General features: G+C 31.9%; 3 protein-coding genes across 3 annotated transcripts; 2 read left to right on the top strand and 1 right to left on the bottom strand.

Annotated features, from left to right (window-relative positions):
• Positions 1-5,069: 5,069 nt before the first annotated feature.
• Positions 5,070-10,700, top strand: LOC132714803 (fibrinogen-like protein A). Its single transcript, XM_060697730.1, has 7 exons — positions 5,070-5,146; positions 5,834-5,902; positions 6,522-6,651; positions 7,407-7,540; positions 8,631-8,727; positions 9,612-9,776; positions 10,388-10,700. The coding sequence occupies exons 4-7, from the start codon at positions 7,430-7,432 to the stop codon at positions 10,645-10,647; spliced, it is 633 nt and encodes a 210-aa protein (XP_060553713.1). The 5' UTR covers positions 5,070-5,146; positions 5,834-5,902; positions 6,522-6,651; positions 7,407-7,429; the 3' UTR covers positions 10,648-10,700.
• A 467-nt stretch (positions 10,701-11,167) lies between these two features.
• LOC132714800 (procathepsin L-like) lies at positions 11,168-19,674 on the top strand. The gene is made up of 9 exons (XM_060697726.1): positions 11,168-11,328; positions 14,525-14,664; positions 15,333-15,438; positions 15,577-15,738; positions 16,160-16,283; positions 16,993-17,093; positions 18,201-18,361; positions 18,912-19,022; positions 19,409-19,674. The coding sequence occupies exons 2-9, from the start codon at positions 14,525-14,527 to the stop codon at positions 19,506-19,508; spliced, it is 1,005 nt and encodes a 334-aa protein (XP_060553709.1). The 5' UTR covers positions 11,168-11,328; the 3' UTR covers positions 19,509-19,674.
• Positions 19,675-20,423: 749 nt separating this feature from the next.
• On the bottom strand, positions 20,424-21,496 carry LOC132714802 (carboxypeptidase O-like). Its single transcript, XM_060697728.1, has 2 exons — positions 21,411-21,496; positions 20,424-20,727 (listed from the first exon to the last, which is right to left on the bottom strand). The coding sequence occupies exons 1-2, from the start codon at positions 21,475-21,477 to the stop codon at positions 20,534-20,536; spliced, it is 261 nt and encodes an 86-aa protein (XP_060553711.1). The 5' UTR covers positions 21,478-21,496; the 3' UTR covers positions 20,424-20,533.
• Positions 21,497-21,946: the final 450 nt, after the last annotated feature.

The following is a 21,946-nucleotide window of genomic DNA, read 5'->3' as shown; positions in this document are numbered from 1 at the left end:
AAAATTTACCGTTTTTCGTTACTTTTTACTGACCCTTTGTATTCTTACTGTATTTATACTGTATGTAGTTTAAAACACGTACCATATTTTTCTGTGTTTACTCAAAAGATACTGATATTATAAATCAAAAGAGACTGTGTGGCATCTTTCAGTATTTTGTCAATATCAATTTTGCCCATGATATATATTTAACTAGCGGTTTAATTTTCTGATTATACTTAAATTGATCTTAAGCTTATTTTTCTAAACTTTATTACCAATACAATTCCTTTACATTTAACAAGACTTTATTTTTAAACTTTGTCTAAACAGATGTAACTCTTGTATCAAGATTGTTTTCGAGTTCGTTTACTTTTAAACTTAATTTGTTTCTAGTTAGTTACATTTTCATTGGTAATTGAAATAAAACAAAAACAACGTTAAGAAATATAAAGAACAGTACAAAACAGTGCAATACCAGCACAATTTTAAGAATTAATTGCATTCGTCAAGGTATCTAACTCAAGTTAATATAATACAAGATTAATTATTTGTGTTATTAGTTCTGGTATAATTTTATTCATTAGTTTGAGACAATTAGGAATTATCTGTTATAACCTACGATTTAAAGAAAACCCTTTCGATTATAACAAATATCTGGTTTCAGGACCAAATATACACCGTGTATATCCAGTAAAGCAGGCATGTGCAAATGACGCAGGAATTGTACAAAAGTAACGCAGAATTGTGTTATTTAGTGGCTAAAACGAGCACCGCGTTAAGTAATTGGACCAATAGTTTTTTCTTGTACACCAAATCGGAAGTAATGAATCAGCGCATATGGTTGCTGAGACATTATACTTTCAACCTCATCAAAAATATTTCCATGAATTTCAAAATGTTTAATTTTTACAAGATCATACGTGAAATGACGGCCTTACTAGCTTATTGATGGCGAATTTTAGTTTCATTGATATCTTTAGGTACAATAACATACATATTACTTTACGACATTTTTCTATTCGGTGTACCTGAGACATTTTCCAATCTACTTTTGTCATATGACACTTAATTGAGCAGATAAACCGTTATTGAAACCATTTTTATGAGGTAGCGCTGATTTCGTGAAAAACTCAGTGAAGCAACGGTGGTTATCTCATTAAAAGTAGTTTAATCTTATTTAACCAGCTTCCTTCTATTGTTATACGACACTTGTAGTTTGACAAATGTCTTAGGTATACATAATATTACAAAACATGTTTTAAATGTATTAAATGAACATATTTATTTGATGAAACACAAAAGTCACCTTCTAAACGGTAATCAGGTTGTCTTTCTCACGAATGAATAAAGAAAACATATTCCCCAAAAAATGTCATGCTGGTTAAAGTATAATGTCGTGTCAGCCGTATGCGCTTAATATTCATTTCTTTTAATTTGATTTAGAATACAATATTTTGATCGTTCACTTACTGTGTTATTCGTTTTGGCAATAGAGTTGTACAGATTCAGTGTTACTTTTAAGTTATTTGCACATTCCTGCGTTACTGGATATGTACGGTGATATAGCTTCGGGAAAGAACGAGGAAAACCAAATAAAACGACCTGTTATATCGGACACTATACTATAGATAACAATAAACCTGTACCTACATCAAACTTGTTTATGTGTCTTTGTGCAAATTCATTTGTAATATCATACATTTACAATAAACAAATAAAGGTTATACTCGACCGACAACGACATTATAAAGGAAACCCCTAGTATGTATTTATTTTTACAAAAGTATACGTTTATGTACATTTGCATTAGGTTGCAGATCCTTGAAACCATGTATACATTAATTTTGTAATGTCGGTTATATTTCGCATTATTGGAGTTTACCTGTATCTAACCATGTAAGAAAAGTCAACAGCATGGCGAAGTTAAGGAAATGTCACACAAACTGCTGCATGAATGAATACTTATGGAAAACATAAATTAGTTTTTATAAATTTATTACAAATACGTCTGATGAAAATGTGGATAATCTATTCATCACTTTTCATATAAATCATTTCTTCGTTTTTACATACAATTTAATCAGTAACATAAGCATAAAGAGTTTGAAATTTTTCCTCCTCTCTCTCACAAATTAAGATGGTAACTTTTAATGTCTAAAGACAAAAACCAATAGTTCAGTCATATGTATTGCAAAGTTCCCTTAGTTTACGGTATATTCGTAAAAGAGTCATTAATGAGATAAGCAATGTGGCCTACTTAAAATAGGCATTGACATTGAAAAATAAGATTAAATATGAAAATATAGTGATGTTCTATTATCATATAGTATCTTAATAATGACTTGCAAACGGGAAGAGTTTTCACGTACGTATGTAATTTAATATAAGATTTCGGTGATTACTTTGAATAATTCGATGTTACATTGCATAAGATTTAAACATTTGAAAAACACAGTGGTGGTCTTATGACATCGCAGTCATTTTTAACAACATAGGAGGACCTACGACCAAATCTAAGAAGCCTTATTGCCCATATTTTACCTGATATTGTTTTCAGGTATCATTTTAACTTGTGTTGGTACAAATTAAAATGTTAACATGAAACAGTCTCTCGTGTAGTATATCAATATAAAATATCACAACATTAGAATTTTAGAAGAAATCTAAAGAAGACAAACAGAAAATCTAAACTTACTAAAAAGATAAATTTAACCATTTTATTTTTAAATTAATATTAATTCGTTATTTTGTAACACGAAAACATCAGTTGTTGCCATTGCAAATGACTTATATCTTATCCGTGATTTCATTTTGTCTTTGACAGAATGACAAAGCCTACATTTTGACCTTATAGTGTAATGTATTGTCTAGATAACATTTGTTTACAAGATTGTCTACAAACAAATTAAGCTACTCTACTGGACAATAATAATTTCCTTGCCAAATTGGTCTTAGACATAATTATACTTCCTGTATGATGATGATTTGAGCGTCTATTCTGTTCTGGTCTGATGATTTGAACATCAGTAAACAACCTTGATATGACTTCATTTAGTATACTTGTAAAAGATACAGTATTTATGTAAACCTGAAATAATGCACACTTGCAACGTCGCTTTTCATTGGATAATCGTGATGTTTATATTATAAACCATGTACACATACAGCTGTAATTTTTATTAATTTTGTTTTCTCTCCGACGTTTGCTGTATTATCATTCGTTTTTAACTTTTTGAAGCTTATATCGCTGTATATAAAAATCAACAGAACAGTAACCAAGAGATTCGAGATAAATAATCAAACAATCTTATTTTATTATTGACAATATAAACGTAACAATCAACTCAAGTTTATTTTGACTTGAACTAAAATGATGCTTACTTATTTATCATTTTCTTTTTTTAACATTTTTTTTTGTTTGCAGGTTTGATGCCTATCATAGTACTTCTTGCATATGAGTATCCTATTGCAGGTGAGATAATGTGTTTTGAGTTAAAATAATTGTTTCACCACAGTGACGGACATAAATCTTTTTCATACACAGTACTTATGCTGTGTATGCATGTTCAGTAGTACTTTTAGTTTCTTCTATTTGGCCTTTTTCAACTTAGATGGTTCCATGATAACCGCCGTGTGAATACATCTGCGGATGTTTCTAAATTAAAACTTTCACCATTTTCATGTTTAAATGTTGAATTCTGATTAAGCCGGTGCTAGGGGTGTGGACAGTAACTTGCACTTTCCATTACCGTTCATTAACAGGCTGAATCAAACCGAGCCTGCAACATTTTCAATTTTGTCATTTTGTGCGTTCTTTAGGGATTCTGTTTTTTCTCTATTTTAATCTTATTATTTCAACCCTCCAGCATAAGGTAATCTTGGTTTACATGATATATATATCATGCATGTTCTTTGCTTTTCATCATGTAACATGCACCACCGTCGTGTCAAAACTGTCTTGCCAAACCCTTCAAAGCCCTACGATGGAGGTTCCACCTTTTATCAGTACAATAATGTTTATCTGCGCCTTTCCTGCACTTATAACAGATTCCCCTGGATAATTAGCGTCTTAGTTTCATATGGTGTGGAAAAGCGCTATTTATCGCATGAGAGACTAGCGAAGTTTAATTCATACGAAATTAAGTATTAGGCTCGCCATTTTAGGCGATAATTATCGAATGTTAAAATTTCTCGAGTCTCTTATGCGGGAAATAGTGACATTTTTTGTGGATGAAATAGGACACAGTACAAAACATGTGTTTTTAGTGTAAATAAGATAACCAGTGAATATGTATTATTGTATTATCTAAGTGTTGCCATGCGATAGAAAAGCCTACCAGTCACTTTGAATAAAACTGTACCATTGGAAAATGACACGTGTGCCGACATATGAAAAGGGCTCCTATTTAAGTTTTAACCGCGATATGACTGGAAATATTTTCGAGTTTTGTATTTCAAAAAAGAGATAATTTCGTGTAAAGTTCATGTTTTTGGTATGTCTTGAAACACGAATAACGTAAAGGTCAGACTAGTTTTAAAATTGAAATCGCTAAAAGATTGTCTTTTTCTCTAACTTTTGAGGTTATCAAAAAAGCTGTTCATAATAGATATTCATAGATTTTTAGGTGTTTTTTCGGAGCAATAAACATAAAGACATATCATACTCAAATTTGATTTTTAAAAATATTGACAATTGCTACCCTGTCCTGTCTCTTTGTAAATATAATATCAACATGTTTCGACTACACACAGAGTAGATAATTTATGTTATGTTTCAAACTCTTCCTACTATATGAGGCCTCAATACAAATGTATGAGACTCAGTATATAATGTCATATTAAAATTTAGCATTTTTTTATTGTTATTGAATTTTTTTAGAAAGGACAAACTTTATTTGACCCGTAATAAAGAATGCAGATTCCAATACACATTTTACATTGTTTAATTAAAAAAAGACATATTAAGTAAGAATTTTATAGTTTTTTATAAATTTAAAAGATAAAAACATTTTACTCAAAGATGAGCATTGTATATCTTAAATAGTTTTGTTGTTGTTGTTTTCTACAAATGTTTCTATTTTTAGCCTCATTGGGGTGTTTTACATGTTTCGGAGTGACGGATCTCAGCTCGTGTGTGTCTAAAACCACGTGTCAGAGTGGGCAGGTATTAAATCAGCGAGTCGCTCTTAAAAGTTTACACTGTATCACTGTATATCAATATATAGTATATTTTACTTTGATATTAATATTTGTACTACTTCCTATTATAATAATATAAGCATACATGAACATTAGTTTCCTTTTTATCAATGTTGAAAACTTAATTCTTTACATTTAAAAAAACAATTTTAAAACTATAAATTAACTTAAGTCCATGGGCATGACGTTTTGTCAGAAAAGGACATTTTCGTTGATATTTTGATTCGTGGATTGTGTAAATTTGCACAACAAAAAAGGGAAATGCAAGTCATGACATTCAAAAACGTCTCACGGGAGACAATTATATTTCGCGGGATCTCAAACTCGTGACGTTAAATTGACGTTTCCACAAAATTCGAAAATGTGTGCATCAGGAGTTTTTTGCAGTAAAGTATTTTATAATTCAGATCGTGTAAAGAAAACAGATAATCAAATCGTACTTTATTACATTGATAACGTAAACGTTTATACATAGCCTGAGATTCAGGCAATAATTCATAACATACATGCTATTTCATACTTGCTCCTATTTGAAAATATCAACGTCGAATTGCCAAACTGAACATGATGAAGTACTTTAAAAAAATTACAGACTGGAACCGAGGTTATTTTATACAGTATGATATATAAATCTTTCTTTGTTAATTTCAAGGTGTGCTATAACAATCGGACAAATACTGGGGGACAACAGACCTTTGATCTAGGATGTGCTAACATTCAGGTATTATATCTTGTTCAGAGAGTATATAGGAAACCACTGTACATTTGTATTATGTCATACAATGATTACAATCCTTTAAATTGGTATGCTCCTTTTCTGTAAAGGCCCATTCTTTCCAGATATTTGTTTCATGGAAGTTTTAGAGATTTTCATACCTATTTGGCAACCTTGTTAAGGCACAGATATTTCAGTACTTTTCTGTGCAGTTTATAAATATTTATATCATGCAATAAATATACGGCAGGAAGAGCTTAATAGTGTATAATCATTTTATAATTAAATTCATTACATTTAGCTACAAATGTATTTGCAATTTATCTCGCTATTGTTTGATTGTATTTTCGTACTTTGTATTTTGGGCCAGAGGCCTATATTACGAGAAATAAACTGAATTGAAACTACAAATGAGACTGAAACTGTACATGTGCTGTTAATAATTTCTGAAAAGATGGAATATCTATGGTATTGTTAAGGGGTAAATAGCTTTATATATTTTTTCATCTTAATATCCATTCCCACAACAAATTGCACTATCATCTATTGGATACATGTCAAAAACAAATATATTTCCAACGCAATGTCAAACAAAATAGATTTATTATGTTTTCATATTTGACAGGAATGTAGGAATCAAGGGAACATACCAAGTACAATCGTGGGAAGGTCACTTTCAGAACGACAAACGCAATCATGTCACAAATGCTGTGCAACAAATCTTTGTAACAGAAATTTGTGTGGACATAGCGATGGTATGATGGTAAATTTGCTGTAGAATTCTGCGGAAGTCAATGTTAATAAAACAGAACAGAATTTTAACAATAACTAAGGGATTCAAATGCGTCTTCCGTGTCATTTCTTACTAAATAGAATAATTATTCAGGAAAAAGTGAGTAAAAATGAACGAAATTCAATGATCCTAAATTTTGTGCAAAAACTATTGGTTGAGGCCAACATCAAATGAACCATTTATTTCCAAACATTATTCCTGTACGGTCATGTCGAAAACCTCTGTGGAGTCGCCACAGTAACACTATCTTTCTTTAATAAAGGATTGGGAATATGCCTTAAAAGCAAAAGTAGCCAAAGTATAAGGTTAGTTATCGAAGGCTCAATTTAGCCAAGCCTGCAAAAGCGAATGGTTTAATATCGCAGACTCAGTTTAATCAAGTCTGCAAAAGCGAAAACTTGAAAATCGCAGGCTCAGTTAAGTCAAGCCTGCAAAAGCAAAAGGTTGAATGTCACAGGCTCAGTTTAACCAAGCGTGAAACATTTTAAATTTTGCATTGTTAGGCTGTCTTTAGGGATTCTGTATTTCTCAACTTTGTGTATGTTTATGACAGGTAATGCAAAGTGCAATACTTCTCCAGCTGAAAAAAAAAAATAATACAAACATGAAGCCTATGCCATTTATTTCTTTCAGCTACCATTCATCACTTTTAATCTGCTCTCCTTAGTATACTGATATCATATTCAATTAATTGATAATATAAAATAATTGTTTCAGTTTTTACTGACTGCAAAGATATCATGCGAACAAGAGGAAGTCCTAAAAGTGGTGTGTACACAGTAAATTTGTGGCAATCAAGGAGAACCATCAATGTGTATTGTGATATGAGCACTGACAATGGAGGATGGACGGTAAGTTATGTCCTATACTCGTAAATAGCACCGACGAACGAGGCTATCTGATTCATACTAGGGGGTGGGATGTTCGGGTCCCCGAGTATATACCAGATTCCCGAGTGTTTTGATGTTTTTTTCTTTTTTTGTACCATTGGCAAATCCCTGGCGTCACAATATGAAACCCCTGCAACATGTTACCAATGTACGAACAGCTAAATATGATTTCTCTATCGTTACGCTTCTCGTACAAATCAGATAGCCTGGTGTTTTGTTGTTCTATCTGTTACTAGTTAAGTGTTATTGAAAAGAAAAGAGAGTAAATTGTCAAAATATGTGTGTGGATCAAAAGTACCGGGTCATTAGACCAAAAAAATGTGAAAGTCTAGACAAGCTTTCTTTCGTAAATTTCAAATTCGTATCATTTACGTGCTTTTTGTTCAAAATTGCAAAAAAAAAGTTTTACATAAAACGTATTTTAATACAATACATTATATTTAAAGGCACATAATGCGCACAAACAAATAAAATTTTCTTCTTTAGGAAGGGCGAACATGAATTTTATAATGTTTCATTAGTGATTTTAGCGAATGTAGAAGCTCGTTACTTGAAGAAAGTAGCGATAAAATGTGAAATAATTTGTCACAAAAGTTGAAAAATGTAAACAAAGTAGTATTTTGGCTTCCATACAAAATACTTATTCATTATAACTGTTCTTATTGCTAAAAAGCAACAAATCAAACAGATTGTTCAGGTAATTAGCCAATGAGTAACTTTTTGGATACTATAAAAGTACAACAAAATTAAAATGTTTTTGAGAAATAAAAATAAAAATGTTTCTGAGACATAATGGGCCTTTAACATTCTTGCTTATGTGATATTGTGTTATTGCTTAGACGGAAATGAACATTAAATCTCTTAACATTGCATTACATTACATTACTTTTATTTTGTCATTTTTGTGTTCTTGTATAAACGTATATAACACTAGAATTTCTGTATGTTGCTTTAAAGTTAATAAATTTAATTTAGTTTTAATAACTGGCCATTTACATACTTTTTAGGTAATTCTGTAAAACATATTACATTATATTACATGTTTGCACAGGTCATACAGTACCGATTTGATGGATCAGTGGATTTCTATAGAAATTTCTCCCAGTATGACAATGGCTTCGGTGATCTGAGTACAGAATTTTGGCTTGGTAAGGCTAGTTTAGTATAAATATTAGCAAAGGACAATTCATTTTTTTTAAAATGTTGCTTCAGTGTTTCGACGCTGTAATTCTTTCATCTGCTTTGAACGCAACAATTTTTTTGATGCACTTTAGTCTTGCATACATACTTGCGACAGTTACAGTTAATCCCCCTCAATTTAAGACTGGCGGGAACATTTCAGCTTCATGAATTCCCGATTTCATTTTCGTAAAATTCATAATTTTTACTTCACGAAGTCACGATTTCAACTTCATTAATTCAAGATTTCAAATTCACGAATTCACGATTTCAACTTCATGAATTATTCAAGATTTCAACTTCATGAATTTGATAACATGAGTCCGCAAAGTCTTGTGTATACTTAACAGCGGTGTAGAGGTAAAGTTGTGTTTGAAAAATGTCGTCGTATGAAAAAGGCTGAAATTTCCCTTTAAATAGATAAAAAAAGAAGATTTTATGGAGTTAATTTCAAATGTGTCATTAAATGGAGTTGTATCGAGTTGCGGATGAAAGGGGCCAGTGTTGTTTTGTTGTTACTGTTAACTCCAGTTAAATATCTTTCCAAACTTATATTAAATGTCCTGCGGACGATTTGATTTTCTCTTAATATTTATATGTATGTCATGTATGTTATCATACATTGTCATATTATGTAAAACAATTTGACAAATTAGTAAAACTTCGTTAGCTTTCGACATCATTCGTCACTTCCCGTAGTTTTTTTCATGATAATCCATACGACCCTGCGCTGTAACAAAATTTGTTTGCCGCTTAATCTAAAAATAGAAGTTCATTACGGAAATTAACGAATCTGCACGAATTTACACGAAATTATCAAGCATTTGACGTACTTATGATTCTATATTGACAGGATTGCGAGATATTCAAGAGCTGGCCAGCCAAGGCCTTACAGACCTTCGTATAGAGTTGGAAGCCGTAAATGGCTCGAAAGGGTTCGAAACGTTCGAGAAGTTCAGTCTATCTTCAGGGCCTGCGTATACATTCAATGTCGGTGCCACTATAGGATCATTGAGGAGTAAGTGCACAAATTAAAATATCCTTGAAAAATAATCCTTATATTTAAAATAAATGTTGTCAAAAAAGTGTACACTGTAGCTGGACAATATTTGAACCGGGACATAATAATACGGACATTGATAAGCCGTCCCGCGACATAAAAAATATGATAATATTTTGTTCAAATACTTGCAATATACCAGTAGTGCGAGTCGTGAATGTAACAAAACTACTAAAGTTGTTGTTTTTTTTTATTTTAATAAATACTTAACACTGACAGAAAAAAACATCTTCATACAATGATTTTTGAAGACAATTCTTTAGTACAAATATTCTTTTTTATTAATTTATTAATTCATAAATTTATTTATTTATTTATTTATTTATTTAAAAACAGTATTAGTAAACATGTCTACGAATATATCTTAACATTATCATTTCTACGCAGGCGAAAATTTTATTATTATTTAAGCATTTTATATAATTCGAATTTGCTTACTTTACAAGTTCAAAGGATTCCAAATCTAAGGGAGGTGTATTCCAATTTCTTCTTTGACAGTCAGTGAATGCGCTTTAGGAAATCATATTTAATGCAATTTTAGTAAATTCGGATCATTTTCTATTTACAAGTTTCCAAGTGGGTCAGTGAAAGCGTTGGACCGTACCACAATGGGCAGGCATTTTCAACCTATGACCACGATGTAGACAAGTATGGTGCTAGCTGTGCCGTGAAGTTTCAGGGTGGCTGGTGGTACAACAGCTGTTACTATGCCAACCTTAACGGACCCTACATAACCCCGGGGGTGTGGACTGAAAAAGCCATTCGCTATAAAAGTTTTTTCGACTACAGGTCCTTGAAATCTTGTAAAATGATGATCCGGAGAAGATAATGTGATTTATCAGTGTACATAGTTTATCCATTATTTAAAATACAATTGTAAAGAACGGGTATTTATTTATTTGTTTATTTATTTATTCATTTATTCGTTTTTTTTTGTTTATTTTGATTTGTTTTATTTATTTATTTGCTTATTTGCATATTTTTTTTTGTTTGTTCGTTATTTATTTTAATTTATTTATTTATTTATAATTTGTGTGAGTGAGTGAGTGGGTGAGTGAGTGAGTGAGTGAGTGAGTGAGTGAGTGAGTGAGTGAGTGAGTGAGTGAGTGAGTGAGTGAGTGAGTGAGTGAGTGAGTGAGTGAGTGAGTGAGTGTTATTCGCATCATATTCAATCTTCAAATATTCGAGTCCAAGATTTAGGTCATATTCATATCCAAGATTTCACGTTCATACAACACCGCTAGTTTTATCTGTATATCTATTTACATCTAAATTTGATAATGATTTATCTCAAACCATCCGTGTACTGTCTTACATTGTTGTACCCGAGATATAATTATTGTATGTAGGAATCATATGATTTTCTGCTCGTGGTGTTTTGCACGTGATGTTCACATATAATTGTTCAGTCACATAGTTGTCATGTGAACATCTAAAGTTAGATTATATAAAGACTTTGGTTTTCAGTTAATAATTTAGATCCGGACGTACAGAGAAAACCTGACTAAAGGTAAGCGAATTTTTGTGTGTGTTTTAAAGTGGTTTTTTTTCAACAGTCATTTCGTGGAAGTGTTTGTAGTTATAATAAAATATCGTCTTCGTTTTTTAAAGGCTCAGTATGCCCCCAGAAATGTTTTTTGTTTTATTTTTAATTGCTTTTTAACTTTGGCGGCCTATTACAATTTCCAAAATATTATCGATTAACAATTAACTAAACCTAATCTTTTGTTTCCGTTTGCATTTTGGCAATTAGTACAATTTTAGTACAGTTTTCGCGATTTAAGTATTTTGTGTGGAAGTCAAAATACTATTTCTTTACATTTGACGATTTTTATTACATTCAGTGCTGCTTTTTTTCAGGTGATAAGCAACGTACATGCTCTTAAACCATTATTTAAACGTTATAAAACTTTTACTTACCATGTCCAAAATTGAAATATATAATATTCGTATTCTTTAAAGGCACATTGTGCTTCAGAAACAAATAAATCTTTCCTCATTAGAATGTGCTAACATGGATTTTTAAGACGTTAGATCCTTTTCAACGGAACAATTCTTGTTGAATGTGATATTTTTTTATATAAAAGTAGAAAAATATAACCATGATAGTATTTTAACATCCATACAAAAAATGAATCACTATAACTGCACTTATTACCAAATAGCAACAGAAGCAAAGGATAGTTCATGTAAATGGCCAAGGTGTATCAATTTGGAAACTATATCAGAACACCAAAAAATAAAATGTGTTCATCACAAAAGGAATTTCAGAAGCATAATGGGTCTTTAAAGTTGCATTTATTTGTATTAATTGTTTTCAAATTGGTAAGTATTTATTTTGTAAAGGGTGAATTAAGATTTGAAGGTACACGTGTGTATGTTAACAAACAATCAAAACAAACAAAACAAACAAAATCCTTTTATGTGGTCAATGGTCACAATTACATGATAACAGACATTACAAAAGTACTATACTATTTAAACACATGTGGATTAAACCAAAATGATTAGTACTATAAGAAATGAGGCGTACCTGTTACTATAAAAAAGAAAAAAATACATGCACTGGATATTAATAACATAATATGACAAAAAATGACAGAAGAATTTTTCCATACACAAAAATAAATATAGTTTATCAACTGTTAATATTATTCGTTTGTTGGTTTTTTTTTACAATAAGCAAAAGTAATCTAACAGAGATGAAAAATAACAACAATGAAAACATGTATAGTAAAGTATGTCATTGATATTAATAGTGCGGACGATCGAGTCTGTGTTAGTAGTAAAAGTAGTAACAATATTATATACATGTAGTGAAGTGAATGATCTCTATAGCAGGGCGAAAGGTGAATTTTTAAAATAATTTATTTTCTGAAAGACCTCTAATTAAGATAAATCAATATAGTAGACAAAAAAGACTTTTTTTATAATGTGCAGAATCAATAAATTGATAAGTCGGCCCTCGTACTGCATTTCATTTCTCTTATTGTAATGTTATCCGTTTAATAGGCTTGGGGCATAAGAATTTCTTTCTTCAAAATACCCGATGGAAGACGAAACGTTTTATAAAGTTGTTAAGAGTGTATGTCTGAACCAATATTTCGCTAAATATCTTAAATGGACTTGTCCATCTTTTATTATGGACGAAACCATTCATCATTTTGAGGGACTATTTCAAAATATGTAATGACCGAATAGCGAACAGTGCAGGCCATGATCAGGCGGGATGAAAATGACTCCACTGGTCGCTCATTAGTATACATCTTATATGTTGTATACCGCTGACCAAGGGTACAGGTATCATTTTGTTATATTAGAGTGTTTATACATGTACAGTATATAATTTTGGCACTTTAACATCGTAGATTTAGATATACAATTATTTCTAAAAGAAAAATCGCGCGATTCAACAAATGAACAAATGAATTTGACGTCTCCATTTTATTTAAGATGCCTTAGTTGTGTACACTACTCTGGTCACACCAATAATTTTTTCACATCACACCTGATTCGTGATTTGTTCCAGTTAGCAGACAGGAAATAATGACCGTTCACGGATATGTTTGCAATCTACTTTAAAGGCACATTAAGTCTCAGAAATCCAAAATAATCCTTAAGAAACGGCAAACAGTTTTAATAATTGAGCATGTAAAATATAAAAATAGTAAATCAATATAATTATGTCCATTGCCAAAATAGCTAAAGGGGCACAATGCAGCTAGTGTCTATGTCCTAAAATTAGAAGTACAGTATTGTTACTGTAATAAAATACCCATTTTTTTGTTCTTCTTTTTTTTTATAAATAAAAAATGATGACATTACTGAAGCATAATCGGCCTTTAAACAACCATACGATTAAATTCGACGTTTGAAATGCTGAAAACGTTTTAAAGTTCGATAACATATATTGTATTTAAATTGTTTTAATTTTAAGTGTATTTTAGCATTAAAAAAAAAAGATAATTATCGTGAATATTCGACATTGTCCGCCTATTTGCGTGTCATACGACAATCAACTAAGCACCTTGTGATAACAATAAAAATTGAATACGGAAAGTGACGAATTTTCCCGAATGTGTCCGAACTTTTAAAGTGGGATTTTTATAAATACTTTAGGCGGACAATACACAGCATAGTTTTCATTCTAGCGACTAGCTAATTTTTCTTGTATAAATATTTACTACCGTAATGTGATAACCTTTCATAAAATTTGAAATTAGGTAATCAACAGAAACTGTTATCCAAAGTTTACGTTGATAACTTTACTAAAATGAACTTTTATCTGCTGATAACACCATAAAATTAATGTCATATGAGTGACATTCTGTTCTAAATATTAAACATCGTTTTAAAGGCATATCTCAACATTTAAAATCATACTAGTTCATACTGGTTTGCTAAAAATAAAAGATAAAACGTAAAATCATTCTGTCATGAATTTTAAGTAATTGATAAACAAATATCTAAACCATCAGCTTACCAACCAATCAATCGACCAATCAATCAATCAATCAGTCACTTATTCGGTCAAACAACTTTTAGGGGACACGGTCAGTTAGTTCCTTTTAGCCTTCCGATAACATTACAAAGCCGTTACATTTATTAACTCCGTGTTATAGGAATAAGTTATAATTATAGTAAAATACCTCCGTATTACAGTCATAAATAATTTATTCAACCTTATTTTTTATTTTATTTTTTAGATGTTCCGTGTTACAGTAGCAGTTTGTATAATCGCCGCCGTGTTTGGCGCCCCATTTGACAAGTCCCTGGACAGCGAGTGGGAGGCGTACAAGGTCACACACAAGAAGAACTACGTCTCAAAAGAAGAGGAATCTTTAAGGTATCGTACTCGCTGATTATCCATTTAACTACTTCACTCTTTGTGGTAGCAGGGACCACCTTGTAGAAGACACGCATTTGGATCCATATAGTCAAAATTAACAGTCTTTGAGATATGTTATCCCCTGCTTATGTTCACAATATTGGCAGTGGAAGTTAAATTTTCGTTAGCAAACCATTGGTTTTAGAAATCGGCTTTTAATAAAGCATAAAACCAGCGTGATAACACATATATAGACTTTAAAATTTATTAATTATGGATTTAACTCAATAAATGATCAGTACCTATAGACGCTTGCAAAAATCATGATCACAAAATAGACAAATATCGTTTTCTTCGCCGATTTTTACACTTTTCTTTCATTGTGATACATGAATCGGTGTGAAAAGATGAATAAGACCTTTTAAAGTTCTTTCCGTTGGGTGAAAGGGCAAGATTTTAGCATTTTATTATTCAAGCGCCTTGTCCGGTATATACCGGAATACGGTATTTAGTGTGGTGTTCCAATCCTTTTTTTAATCTCACTTATTAATTACTTTTACTCATCTTATCCGAATTTCATTTATTAAAAAAAACAGACTGTTCTACAAAATGTTTCTCGTGTAACAAATATGAATAAGACTCAGCCGGCTTTCCATACTTTCTCTAACAGTGAATATGTCTTTCAGACGGCTTCTGTGGGAGGACAATTTACAGTATGTACAGTCGCACAATCTTCAGGCTGATAGAGGGGTGCACACATTCTGGCTTGGCATGAACGAATATGCTGACATGGTAGGCTTTGTTTAATTTCATTCTATGGAAAGCCATACATGCCTTTTTCAACATTAAACAAAGTAATCAAACGGCGTGTGATTTCGTATATCACATTTATATGACGTAATTTTTGAAAACTTTATTTCCTATTTTAAGGGAGTCAAGGAATTCGTCGCTGTTATGAATGGCTACAAACACAACGCTACTGCTGTTTCACGTTGCGGACATTATATGACCCCTAACAACATTGAAGTCAGTGACCTCCCCGACACCGTTGACTGGAGGGACAAAGGCTACGTCACACCAATCAAGAACCAGGTATGCTGTTCAATCATAAAATATCTTTTATGCATTCGTATCTTTTGCTTGCATTGTGTAGCAGCCCCTAAAAACGGAACCCATTGATGCAAACATGTTATGTCTAAGACTTCTAACATTCGCCTCCCTCGAGCTCTCTGCCTTAGGTTCGAGTCCCGCCAGGGAATACGAATTTGTCCATGTGAGGAAACTATCTAGATCTAGTTAACTAACTTTCAACGGACGTGCATGCTTATTACAGAAAATATGCACGGGTAGGAGGTGGGAGGTATTATCCCTAAACAATAAAAGCCGAAAATTAAAACAGTGTCAGCCTTACTTAAATCAACAAACTTATTCATTAATTATGAGTTTTTCCTTTGTTGTTTTGTTTGTTCGTTCAGCCGCTTATTCATTCATTTAACAAAACTTGTTAATTCAGGGACAATGCGGCTCTTGCTGGTCGTTCTCCGCAACCGGATCTCTTGAAGGACAACACTTCCGTAAGACACAAAACCTCGTCTCTCTGTCCGAGAAAAACCTAATGGACTGCTCCGAGAGAGAAGGTTAACTATTTACTTATATACTTATATTCAACTTCCTAAAACAATGACATGTCTATTTAATAAATGATGCATTTTATACTTCAACCAAATGTATTATGTGATAACTTGCTATTTAAGGTAGTCTCACTACAATGCTTTCCCGCCACAAAACTCTTACATCGGCAAATATCGTAGCAAATCGGTTGTTTCCGGAACATTTTTTTTTCAAAATCATGGGTATTTGATGAATACAATCATTCATACTTTATCCCTATGTATTAAATTCCAGTTATAAATAGTTCAAAATAATTGAATACCGAAGGTTGTGAAAAAAATAAGAATCCGGAAATGGCCGATTTACATTGTATTACGATAAGTGCCGACGTAAGATTTTTCTCGGCGGAAAAGCATTACAGTAATCGTATTGACTGTGTCTATAATAAAATGTGAATTTGATCTCTCAAAGATATGTGTTCAAATTAAAAAGAAAAAAAAAACATGAAAAAATCAATCATTGGTAATTATGGTTATAATTTGAAGGTACATGTTGGTAATTCTCATTTGCATAATATTGATATAGATATGCTTTTGTAGATCAATGAATTAAATAAGATAATAAACTTATTTTACATCCAGTTCTTAAAAGCCCGGGTTTTTTTTTTTTTTTTTTTTTTTTTTTTTTTTTTTTCAGCGATTTTGTATAATTTAAAATTTATTAATATTTAAATAGGTAACCATGGTTGCAAGGGAGGACTTATGGATCAAGCTTTTGCCTACGTCATCCAGAACAAAGGAATTGATACCGAAGAATCATACCCATACGAGCCAAGGGTGAGTCCGTGTTTGAGCTTCATAGAAATATTTTGTGATCCTGCCATGTCATAAAGGCTGAAAATTGGCCTTTAACTTGCTTGAACCGGTTAAGTCAATATTGATAGTTTAACTGTGTATAACTTAAGGTACGCACCAATCACATCTCAGGGAATGCACCACCGTAACTTCACAGAAAGTCAGCAATAGTGAAACATTCGACCGGTGCGCAGGGGAGTAGGCTTTACTTGCTTTAGGCTACATAAAACATTTATTATTTGCCACGTCAATAAAGACTCAAAATTGGACTTTAACCTGTTAGAACCAGTTAAATCTCAACATTGAGCCTATATGACATGGCATAGTTATAGTTTTTGGTTTTAAGATCGTTTTTCATTTAAGCTGGGTTTTGACTTTTGAATCTGCTTAAACCTAACGAAATTCTTTCTGCCAAGGTAACGAGCCAGGTTGGCCTGAAAATCAGTGCAAGGCTGGTAAGGCGATATGCTATTGGTAGCTCATTAAATTGTATTTTTATAGTAAAATCCCTTGAACATTCACTCAAGTCTCCAAGATTAAAAGAAGGCGCAAATCCCTTAGCTCACAAACGAACTTTGTTAAATCGGCGGAGTTTTTTATCAAAGGGGAAGAACTCGAACAATACAAATAGCTTAAGAGTGTTATAGTTACTTCTCCTTGATAAATTTATCGTACTTAGAGGGGTGCTTATTACTGTTTTTTGTTTGTTTGTTTGTTTGTTTGTTTTGTGGGTTTTTCTCTCCAAAGAAATGAAACTTGAGAAAAATTTACAAAGGTTTAAACGATACAAGTAATACTGTAAATGTTATGTGCGATTTATGATTGATATTGCAGTATTTATCACCATATTTCTACCACGTGTCTAATTAAGTAACGGCTTTTTTGCGTATTTTGAACTTATTTCGTTATTTTACTTGGATTGTAATTGCCATTTGCAATTTGAAAATTTGTGTCTTTGTAAACTTTACAATATTATTAATTTTTAAATACATTTTCGAAAATTTAATGTTCACGAAAAGTGGCATAAATCTGGAGACATATTATTTTAAGCATCAGTATTAATGTCAATCCATTTCTTTCTTCTTGTAGGACGGTCTATGTAGATTCAAGGCTGACAATATTGGTGCTACTGAAGTAAGCTGTATGGACATTGAACACGAAAGCGAGTCTGATTTACAAAAAGCCGTTGCTATGGAAGGCCCAATTTCCGTTGCCATTGACGCCGGACACCGATCCTTCCAACTCTACAGGTTTGTGATTTTCAGATTAAAATGTCATGGACACTGGGTTTTTACCGTAATTTTCCCTGTGCAGAATGATATGCATGTTAGTCATGAAACTAGAAGAAGTTTTGTTACATAAATGTTAACTTCGTGATTAAATGGTCATTTGTCAAATGTTGGTTTTAAAATAAAAATATACAACACATAGTTCAACAATTTCCCAAACCAACAGTCTTATCTATTATTTAACAATTTATTCATTTATTTATAATCGATTTGAATTTCTTTTATTACTTAATTATTTGATTAATATTTTTTTATTTATTTACTTTTTAATTTTGATTTCTTTTCGATTAAAATAGTTTTCATTCATTCATTCATTCATTCATTCAGTCAGTCATTCATTCATTCATTCATTCATTCATTCATTCATTCATTCATTCATTCATTCATTCATTCATTCATTCATTCATTTAAAATTAAAATATTTAATTATTTATTTATTTATTCTTCTGTTAAAATTGTTGTTTTCTTTTTGTTTTCTTTGACATATTATAATCTAGAGATATGGTTTCAGGAGTGGAGTTTACAAAGAACCTGCATGCAGCAGTATCCGTCTTGACCATGGCGTTCTCGCCGTAGGGTATGGTAGTGAGTCTGGACAAGATTACTGGCTTGTTAAAAACAGGTACCATACCTTTTGATATGAAGCAACTAGTATAATGTCATTTACGAAAGAGTATTTGAGTTTATTTTTCATGTAATTAATGTATGAAAATATGTCAATCCCAGAACTGTTTAATTTGTTTATGATGATAAACGATCTTGTATTTTGGATTTTGTCAATAAATATAATTTTTACCGAAAATTTCTATTCATGAGTAATATTTAAATCAAACTTTCATTTTGCAACATTTTTCTCCATCTTGATATAGCGGCAAGACGTTTTCCCAATTTATCATTATTATTATAATTATTACAATGTATAATTATTATTATTTGTATTATTTGTATTATTATTATTATTATTATTATTATTACAATGTATTATTATTATTATTATTATTATTACAGTTGGGGCACCACATGGGGAGATAGAGGTTACGTCATGATGGCCAGAAACGACAAGAACATGTGCGGTATCGCTACACAAGCATCATTCCCAACAGTATAAATTCATACTCAAAAACTGCACGTAAATTTCGTGCTTAATGATACTGTGATAATTCCAAAGAGATTAATTTTAAAATACTGACAATCTCCAGGTGTAATCAAAAGTGAACATGTACAAATGTTTTGTGTTGCTATGTTGAAAATAATAAAAACGTTAATTAAAAATACATTTTAGTTGATGATTTATTATTATAAGTTTTCTGTTGTTTTTTGTAGTGGTTGCTGCTGTGGTTGTTGTTGTTGTGGTTGTGGTGGTGTTAGTGGTGTTTGTGTGTTGTTATTATCATTAATATGATCTTCATCACGGTTAAAATGATAACATCCTATAATAATCATTATAATTAACATTATTTGAATTATCATGATTATCATTATTATTGATATTTCATAAGTACGTGTTATAAGTACTGATATTTCATTAGTATTTACGTGTTATTACTATTGATATTTCATTTGTACGTGTAAATATCATTATTGATAATTCACGTACATGCCCTTTAGCACCATAACCATCTCAAATTATGTACAACTCACGCTATTGTGGCGCTTAAACAAAATCTTTGTATTGATCCGGTAGTGAAGCGCAGATAGTCCCGCACCGCCCAAAAAGGTCTTTGCTGAACATTTTAATATATTAAATGAAATGGAGTAATGGCATCTAGTCAGCCCAGATTGCTTATCCATATCTGAATATAGCCTGATTGAAAGGTATATTGTTGGCTGTACAAATATTCTAGTATTTCGGTTGATATGACCTTGCTAAATTCAAGTGCAATATGGCTAAAATTCAGTACGCATAGATAAAATAAGTATATACTTTATTTTTTCGCGCTTTTCATACGTATGGACCTGTGTAACAAAGGTCTGGTAATGTGCATTTCAACAAACATTACAACAAACAAAACTAACAAACATATAACACTTCAAGGCATTTTTTATTTATAAATGAAGATTTAATAACAACATAAGACCAGTTTCTAGGGATGTTTCTTGATGTTGCGCAGCTTCTGCAGTTTTGTCTTTGGTTTAATCGTAGTTCAAATTGTCGTAGGTTGCGAACGCCCACAATGAGATAAACAGTTCTTCTGCAGCAGTTGGGATGTTTGAAGGGCTGATAACGAAGCCATTGCTGGTTCCACTCTGTGGTCGTAATTCATACGTGTACGCATAGGGTACTCCTTCCAGGTAGAAATAGTCATACGCACCGCCTGATGCAGCGTCTGTGGGGAATAAAATGAGAGTAAAGATCATGACGTTTTTGAAGTTTGACGGAAACAGACGAGAAGATGGTATTGACATATAGAGCCAATTGGAACATCCTATTATCTATAATATTATCCGAAGACTGACGGAAAGGACCGAAAAGTTGCGATTGATAAAAGAACAACAAAACAAATACAGTGCGTGTCAACCAATGAAATGTCGAGAAATTACAAGCATTTTATATCGGCATTGTAATATAAATGATATATATTTTGGGCCAAATACTGCGATATGTTCTCCCGTTTTGAATTGTAAGATCTCCCGTTTTGAATTGTAAGATTTCCCTAAAAAGCTTGAACTTTTACATTTTATCTTACTTTTTTTAAAATTCCACCTCTAGTCACTTTTAGTTTTACCCATACTTCTCATAAGCCAGTTCACTAAACAGATTCAGCGTTTTCTCCGGTTTTTGAGCCGGTGTTAGGGGGATAGGCTTGATGCTTTCATTAGTGCTAAGTCGCCGGTATTGGTGTGGGGGCAAGATAATTCAATTAACGCTTAAAACCTGCCATGACCAGGCTGACTCGAATTATTCAGCATAATTATTTTTGGAAATAAAAAAAGTAAATCACTTCAAGAAACTCTAGATAGAATAAAGGCATCTCTGTAAAGAGTCTAAGACACTTTACAAAACACTTACAGAGGATGTCCGGGGGAGTTCCGACTAAGTAATATCTATTGTCGACAGTTTCCAAATATGCCATCATAGCGTCGGCAACCTCGACCTGAAGTAGAAAAATAGAAGTGTTTCATCAAAGACAAATCACATCACCTGAACAAAACCTCCATTCTTCCGGGTAATATTATAACTTTCCGGGTAAAGTGGAAACAATTCGTTACAATAAGATGTGTAGTTAATGTTATGAGGTTGTTCTACACGTCCGCAGCTGTGAAACCTATATTGAACTCGGTTGGCATTTCGTTCCATTAAGATTTGACAGATAAAAGCTCAGGATATAGAATATCAGAATTGAATCAGCATTTTGACAGAACTTTGTTACTGCGACTTCAATACAGATTTGATATAAATTTGTGCTGCTTTGTTTATTTGTAAAATGAAAACGAGGCAAGCCGGAGTACATTATGGATTTGATATTGATTTTTGGACTCGGAAAATAAAACCTGGCTCAATTAATGAACATCACGTGGTGCAAATAGTGAAAGTTTACTAGTTCA

This window comes from Ruditapes philippinarum, unplaced genomic scaffold (assembly GCF_026571515.1).
Source record: "Ruditapes philippinarum isolate M1 unplaced genomic scaffold, ASM2657151v2 ctg4465_1_1_1_1, whole genome shotgun sequence".
NCBI classification, from domain to species: Eukaryota; Metazoa; Mollusca; class Bivalvia; order Venerida; family Veneridae; genus Ruditapes; species Ruditapes philippinarum.
The sequence above is the reverse complement of the archived record's forward strand: the minus strand, read 5'-3'. Positions and strand labels throughout refer to the sequence as shown.

Bases quoted from the DNA above. Each gene is read 5' to 3' on its own strand.
- LOC132714803 (XM_060697730.1), top strand. From the start codon at position 7,430: ATGCGAACAAGAGGAAGTCCTAAAAGTGGTGTGTACACAGTAAATTTG. The intron at 7,541-8,630 runs GTAAGTTATGTC...ATGTTTGCACAG, and splicing joins CTGACAATGGAGGATGGACG to GTCATACAGTACCGATTTGA. The intron at 8,728-9,611 runs GTAAGGCTAGTT...CTATATTGACAG, and splicing joins GAGTACAGAATTTTGGCTTG to GATTGCGAGATATTCAAGAG.
- LOC132714800 (XM_060697726.1), top strand. From the start codon at position 14,525: ATGTTCCGTGTTACAGTAGCAGTTTGTATAATCGCCGCCGTGTTTGGC. The intron at 17,094-18,200 runs GTGAGTCCGTGT...TTCTTCTTGTAG, and splicing joins CATACCCATACGAGCCAAGG to GACGGTCTATGTAGATTCAA. The intron at 19,023-19,408 runs GTACCATACCTT...TTATTATTACAG, and splicing joins TACTGGCTTGTTAAAAACAG to TTGGGGCACCACATGGGGAG.
- LOC132714802 (XM_060697728.1), bottom strand. From the start codon at position 21,477: ATGATGGCATATTTGGAAACTGTCGACAATAGATATTACTTAGTCGGA. The intron at 20,728-21,410 runs GTAAGTGTTTTG...TATTCCCCACAG, and splicing joins AACTCCCCCGGACATCCTCT to ACGCTGCATCAGGCGGTGCG.